We start from the raw sequence: 7,199 nt of genomic DNA, 5'->3' as shown, positions 1-7,199 counted from the left end.
GGGAGGGGTGTTTGGGGTTTTTTAAAATTATTATTTAAAATGCAATAAAATTCAACACACATAAGGAATCATCATTGCTTCACAAGCAGTAGTCACAGCTAAAGTAATAGAAAATACCACTTTATAATTAAGGAAAATGAAGTTCCATTCCTAATCATCAGCAAAGATGAAGTCTGATTGTATAGAAACTTGGGGAGTCACATTCTAATTAATAGCAGGATTTTAAAAATATATCTAAACCAATTACTTGTTTACTCAGAAAATAAAGAAATTATAGCATTCTCACAACAACGATTTGAACTAGTTATTCCTCACTGCAGTGTTGCATTGCTTGTGGCACCATGTTCTAGAAAGTGATTTAAACCAGAATTTTAGAGATGCCAAGGCACTTTTTTAAAGCATTCTGTCCAGCTCCTTTGCTGCTTTCATAAACTTGTAGTAGAAACTTGAAGGCAAAGTACACAACTTGAAGGCAAAAGGCTCTGTAGTGAAAAAGGCAAGAAAGATTTTGTTAAGGTGACAGAAGGAGATGTGGAGATCAGCAGCTAAGAGATATGAACAGAGAAGTCAACCTTTCAGTGCTGAATAAGTGGTTTGGAGAAGGTGAATTAACACACAGCTTGTGGAAATATGTAACTTTTTTGACATAACCCAGGAGGCAGAGCCAATGAAGGGTGCTTAGAAGCAGAGTGGGAGGAAGACCAGCACAGTAAAAGGAGTAAAAATGGACACAAGAAGAACAATATTGCATTTGTCATTCCCACCATAAGGCTTTGCACTGGTGTCATCACACTAAAGCCATGAAGGGGACCTCCAGGTGTCTGAGCATCATTATGCTGCTACAGAGAGACTCTGGGAAGTCTCCAACGCTTTTACACTGCTTTTGACCACCTTCACTAGTAGCATTCTAACCCTGTAATGTCCATCTTGGCACTTTTGTACACAAGTCTTCTTTAATGCTGCCTAGAATAAGTAGAAAACAGTAAATTATAGTTGCATGTCCCATACATTCTTATTTTGCTGTGCGTGACGATAGTCAACTCAACCTGACCTATGTAATTGTATAACTTATAAATTCACAACATTTATAAATTCACAGCAATACTTTCAACATTTATAAAATGTTGAAAGTATTTTGGACTGAAAAGCATCACTGAAAGGCCCAGCTCAGGTAGGCATATATTTAACTTCAAACATATAAGTAGCTACAGTCTAACAAAAGTGCTGTTTGTATCCACAGGTACCTGAGGTGTTACTACTGGGCAGTTCGTAGTTTAATCACCATCGGTGGCCTTGCAGAACCACAAACGCTGTTTGAGATAATCTTTCAACTGCTGAATTATTTCATGGGTGTCTTTGTCTTCTCCAGTTTAATTGGTCAGGTACATAAAAATAACAAGATTCAAATTACTGTAATGTAGTGATAATATATTCAGTTGAATGGATTTCAGTTCTGAGAAAAAGTTTAGTTTCCATCCTCTATTTTAACATCACATATACTTATTTTTCTGATAAATACAGGTGTTTAATCAGTTCCCTGTTTTGCAGCTGTTTTGCATACAAGCTGATTAAAAGCTAAGACTCTGCAGGACACAGATGACCTTTGAAACTATGTATAATTCCTTTTTTTTCCCCCCTTACTCACAGCCAAGGAGACAAATCCTTGACATTCACATTATACTGTTAAATCTGAAATAAAAATTGTGATTGTTGAATAGGTCATGCTCAATACTACTACTGATAGGATTTTGTTAATGGAAATCTCATGATTTTTGTCAAACTAGAACTCTGATCTCTTCCACAAATTACAATGTGTCTGTCAATCTGAAAATTAACTCGCTTCTATTTCTCTTGGTTCCCATTTGGCAGGAGGGAAATAAAAAAGCCCATAGCACAGCAAATCAGTTATATTTCCAAATGAACATGATAGAAATATTTCTGGTTTGTAACTATTAAATTTGGGCTTTAGATCATAGGTTTTAAAACACATTGCCTACAAAAAAATAAATGCTGAGTTTTCTGAGTGAGGCCGTGCCTTAGCAATTTCTGTAGAAATCATTCCAGACTTTTTGATTTGTCCATGCTTATGAAATTAATTATTAAAAAAAAAAAAAAGGAAACTAAATTAAAACTGAAATTTAATTCTTATTTTGAATACAGTATTTGAAAAGTTCAGTCAAGCAGCTAGAGATTGCATATGTGTCTTGCTCTTTGGAACTGCAAGTGGGGGTAACTGTCACTGAAGAGATTCTTCCTTATACGATTTTAAATTCCTCCATAAACCAGAATTACCAAAAATAAAACAATACCTCTATATAAAATATTTCTTCTGGAAAACTATTTAATTCAAGTATATAGAATTAAACTTCAGAGTTTGCATATTTATAATTTTTCCCTAAATTGTTGTAACTATTAATGACAGCCTCATTTCCCCAAGAAGATTCTGCAGATTACTTTTCGCAACCAGTGTAGTTATTTGTAGTCTCAAACTTTAAACCTTAGCACACAAACTGCTTCATTGCAGTTCGTTTGTTATAATTCCTGTTTAGAAAGAACCCTTAAAATTATTATTATTCCTGCTTTAGCACACTTGCCTAAAAATTGTTATTCCCATTGCAATCAATTGCACCTCTGTAATAAAGAGCAAAATTCAACCCATGGCACATTAATCCTTGGCAGCTGCCACATGAGCCATTCCACTAAAATGACATCTGAATACTTATTCTTTTGAAGAAGAAATATCTATAAACATTAACTCAACCACTTTTTAAAAACTGAATCACATTTGAGTTGAAATGTTAAATGATGTTCCTGCGCTAAAAACTTTAAGGTCACCTTTCAGTTCTCAGAGCTCAGGACTGATCTCTTAACTATTTAAACAGTGGCACAATCTTAGTTCTAGTGGTGTCAGATGATGCTGTTACAGAAATTCAGCCCAGTTTGCTTTGCTTCTGACTTGCATTGCATGCCAAATACAGAGTAGCTTTACTATGGATTTTTAAGAAAAGTATTATCTATAATTTTCATCCATGTCCAGAAATACAAGACAGAAGAATAAGCTAAAACCCAGAAACAATTCCTCTGAAATCATGTTACAATCAGATTAAATCTGTAATGTTTTTGAAAAGGGGGATGAAGCACCTATTCAAAACATACAGCCGAATGTATAATTTTTTTCAAAAAAAGTGTAATATTATTTCATAAGTTGCTGACAAGATAAAATCAAGACTATTTTTCTGAAATGTGTGGTAAAAACAATTGATATTTGCAGATGAGAGACGTAATTGGAGCAGCAACAGCAGGGCAGAACTATTTTCGTTCCTGTGTGGACAACACTGTCTCCTACATGAACACCTATTCTATTCCAAAATTGGTGCAGAATCGTGTTAGAACCTGGTATGAATACACATGGGACTCTCAAGGAATGCTGGGTGAGGATTGCCAATTCCAGTTACTTAGCATGTCTCAGTGAGAGTGGTTGTACAGATACAGATACAGAGTGAAATTCACATTTCTCCTTTTCTGAATTGCATGTGGGAAGTGAGAGGAGGCTGCTCGACTTACTTTGGAAAAGAAAGAAACTACAAAACAATGACTCTTACTACTCCACAAACCCTATTCATTAATACAATGTTTTGGTAGTAATTTTAGATAAGATTTATTAAGCATCTTAGTAAAAGCATATTAGCTGCTTCCTCACTTGAACTCATAAGTGTTATAATATCTCCATTAAGTTATTTTTGCTCTTTTTTTGTGGACATTCCTTAATTTGTCTTTTTTTTTTTCAGATGAATCAGAATTACTGGAGCAGATGCCAACCAAAATGCATTTAGCTGTTGCAATTGATGTGAATTTTGCCATTGTCAACAAAGTGGATTTATTCAAAGCAAGTAGTTTTACAGAAGAATGCAGAAATATGTGATATTCCATATAGAAACCTTGTTTTGTACATCTTGCAACACTCAAGTGTTTAACATATTTGTTAGTATGCAAAGCAAAATAAGCCAAAGAAATGTCTCAGTGAATGGAGATGTCAGAACAAACACAAGTGCCTGCTTTTGGATTTCTTTTGTGTTGAGGCAGTGATCTTGAAAGAAACAAATGAGATTAGAACAAAGTCCTGTTATGATGACATCCGAGTGAGTTCAGAGTATAACTATCTCAACAGTCAGAGAATAATCTAATTTTTGACACAGTCCACCTTGCTGTGGCCACCGAGGTCTGCCTAAGAGATCACCCATGCTCTGTGTTCTGGCAGAGTTCTAACACTGGTATAGAGAAAGCTGCATCACAGTCAGTTTTTGTGTAAAAGAGTTTTCTCTTTACTTACCACGGTAGTTTTCCAGAGCCACAATTTGAAGGTGCGCTTAAAATTGGATTTCTGGGACAAAAGCAAGGAGACCCTGAGTTTTTAGAAGTACACACAGAAAATTTTGTTGTTAGGATATTTGTAAGAAATTACATTATATACCTGTATAAAAATTACATGGCTGTACATTTTTTCTACATCTGCTGAAGACATAGAGTTCATAGATCTATATGAGCATTTGACAGGATCTGTTGTTTTCCCTGGATCAGTTTAAAAAAAAATCCCATAAAATCCTCATAAAAGACACATAATGCTCTGAACACAACACTAACTGAGCTTCCTCAGAAAATCTAGATGTAAAGAAACTCACTTTAAAAAAAAATGAAAATATGTTCAACCCATAGAGAACTTCATAAGTATTTGAAATAACAACTCTTTCAGTCTATTCTCAGCTCTAGTAGCTGATTTTTATGATGTTTTGAGTTTGCATTCCAATTATGGAATCCCTGGATTATTCCTGTATTGGCTTTTGAGGCACTAATAATCACTTTTAATACTGAATTAGCAGAGTGATCAACTCTATTTTAACAGGGCTGTGATACCCAGATGATATATGACATGCTGCTGAGATTGAAATCCATTGTATATTTACCTGGTGACTTTGTCTGCAAAAAGGTGAGAATTCTTGTTTTATTCAAATAAGAATTATATTATTAGAAAAAGAGTGTTTTAGAAAAAGAGTTCAGATATCGGTCAACAATGTCCTTTTAAATAAACTTAATCCTGACTGAATTAGAAAGCATAAAATTAATTAAGCTACTCTGTGTAATAACAACAAATATGCTCTCAAATTTCAATCAAGAACAAGACAATATGAATTTTATTACTTACATTACCAACCATGAAATTATAGTAATATGGGAAAGTATTTAATGTAAATATGGCTTATCTAACGATACCTCAAGAAATTTTAATATTTAAAATGGATGAAATATAATGTTTCTATACTTCTGTACATATAAACCAAGCCTACAGTTCTCAGTCTATGACGCTTTGTGTTTCATTTGTGTACTCAGACACACTTAAGTAGAATTATCTAAGAATGTAGAAAATACACTGCTCCCATAAAGCTCCTTCCAGCAGGATCTGCTTTGCCTTCACTCACAGCTGTGAGCCACCTCCAGGTTTCCAGCTGAATGCTGTCACACTGTCTCTTATCAGAACATCTTATCAGAGATGTTTATCTTGTCTCAGCTTTTTGGCTTAAACCTGGCCAGGCAGATATTTCACAGGTAAATAGCTCAGCTTCTGACCAGAGAGCCCACGTCTCTTTCCAGAAGGCACATAAACACAGGGCAATATCAGATGCAATCAAAGCTTGGGGGGATGAACCGCAATCTGCACTACTACTGCTCTGGCAAGTGACCCACAGGTCCCACCACCTACACAAGAGACCACCAGAACCCCTTAACTTGTCTGTAGCAGTTCTGGTCCAACATCCTTACTAAGGTCCTGCTCCTTTCAAGAGTTAAGCATACAATCCTCCTCCAGAGTGCTGGGCTAGCTCCACTGTGCAGAAGTTAAACATTTGTGAATACACTGAAGGATCAAGTTGTGTCCCTTCAAAGACCAATCCCAGAATTGTTGTTGGCTAAGAAGGGTGGAAGAGTAGTTTGGTGTGTTTGTTTACACAATACACAGCATGAAAGGATCTTAGACTACAGCTGGGACTCTGTCACAACAGAGGGAATAAAGAACAGCAACAGATTCAAAGTCTTGACACTGCAGTCCAATGCAAACAGTTCTTAACAAAGACAGGCCACGAGAAATTGAACTATCAACTTATTACAGCCTGATTCACAGCTAAAAGGCCTCTCACTTGTAGAAGTCTACTATGTGACCAACAACCATAGCAATCTTATTAATGCTGCAACATGTAGTAGGGAATGTTGGAACCACCTTCCCCCTGAATGTATGTTGGTCTCACCCTACTTCACCAAGGAGATGCTGCATGCAAGCTTAGAGCACTAAGTGAAGAGGTAGAAAGTGCAACTCCTTTCATTTTCAGTCCTGGTTCTGTTGCTGCTGCTTTTTCACTTTTAAAACTAAATTGCCGCTTTGCCTCATAATAGTGGTACACCCTCTGCTCATGGGAGAGTAGAAAGATATTTAAAGAAGAACCTGTAATATTATTCTAATAACAAAAACCATTGCTAAAACATGGGCTCTTTATGTGTTTGTATGTCCAGGGAGAGATTGGCAGAGAGATGTACATCATCAAACAGGGTGAAGTTCAAGTCCTTGGAGGCCCTGATGGTACCAAAGTCCTGGTTACACTAAGAGCAGGAGCTGTATTTGGGGAGATCAGGTAGGTCTATCACAGTTTTTAGTAATTTCTTTTAGAACTTGTCAAATAATCAGTGGTTGTTTAACTTCTCTGTGGTGTGACAGTGGGGAGGCTAGAAAGTGGGTAGGATGAACAAAGAGGACACTGAGCAAGGACATGCATGTAAGTGAAGGAAAATCTAAGTGAAGTATCAGTGATTAATAGGGTAAGATCTGAGACCAGTGTTTTGATCAATGCACCCAGGGATATCGAGACAAATTTCTTCTTTAGCATTTTAAAGATTTAACACATCTCCTGTTATGCTGTCTGCAATACAGGAGGACTAAATGCATTTTATTGTCTGTATAATAAGACTAGGTGCCCTTAAATGGCAGATGGCAAAGATGAAAATTAATCTCCAACAAAATAGATACAAAAATCTAAAATAGCAATTAAAAATAGTTCATTTAAGAGATGATTAAATTGCTGAAAAACAGACAACCCAATTTGAAAAAGTATTCATTTAAAAGCATACAAGACAAGAAAAAGGTGGATAGACCAGAT

At 35.9% G+C, this 7,199-nt stretch overlaps 1 protein-coding gene across 1 annotated transcript in view; it reads left to right on the top strand.

Moving 5' to 3' along the window:
* The window catches only part of CNGB3 (cyclic nucleotide gated channel subunit beta 3), a 138,811-nt gene that overhangs the window by 123,446 nt on the left and 8,166 nt on the right, over nucleotides 1-7,199 (top strand). The window contains 5 exon segments of the mRNA XM_041413023.1: nucleotides 1,241-1,382; nucleotides 3,272-3,431; nucleotides 3,789-3,886; nucleotides 4,901-4,984; nucleotides 6,559-6,677. Of these exon segments, the coding sequence (XP_041268957.1) occupies nucleotides 1,241-1,382; nucleotides 3,272-3,431; nucleotides 3,789-3,886; nucleotides 4,901-4,984; nucleotides 6,559-6,677 (603 nt within the window).

Source organism: Onychostruthus taczanowskii, unplaced genomic scaffold (genome assembly GCF_017590055.1).
Source record: "Onychostruthus taczanowskii isolate IOZ18803 unplaced genomic scaffold, ASM1759005v1 scaffold4, whole genome shotgun sequence".
Classification (NCBI taxonomy): domain Eukaryota; kingdom Metazoa; phylum Chordata; class Aves; order Passeriformes; family Passeridae; genus Onychostruthus; species Onychostruthus taczanowskii.
Note: the sequence above shows the minus strand (reverse complement) of the source record. Positions and strands in the feature narration are given on the sequence as shown.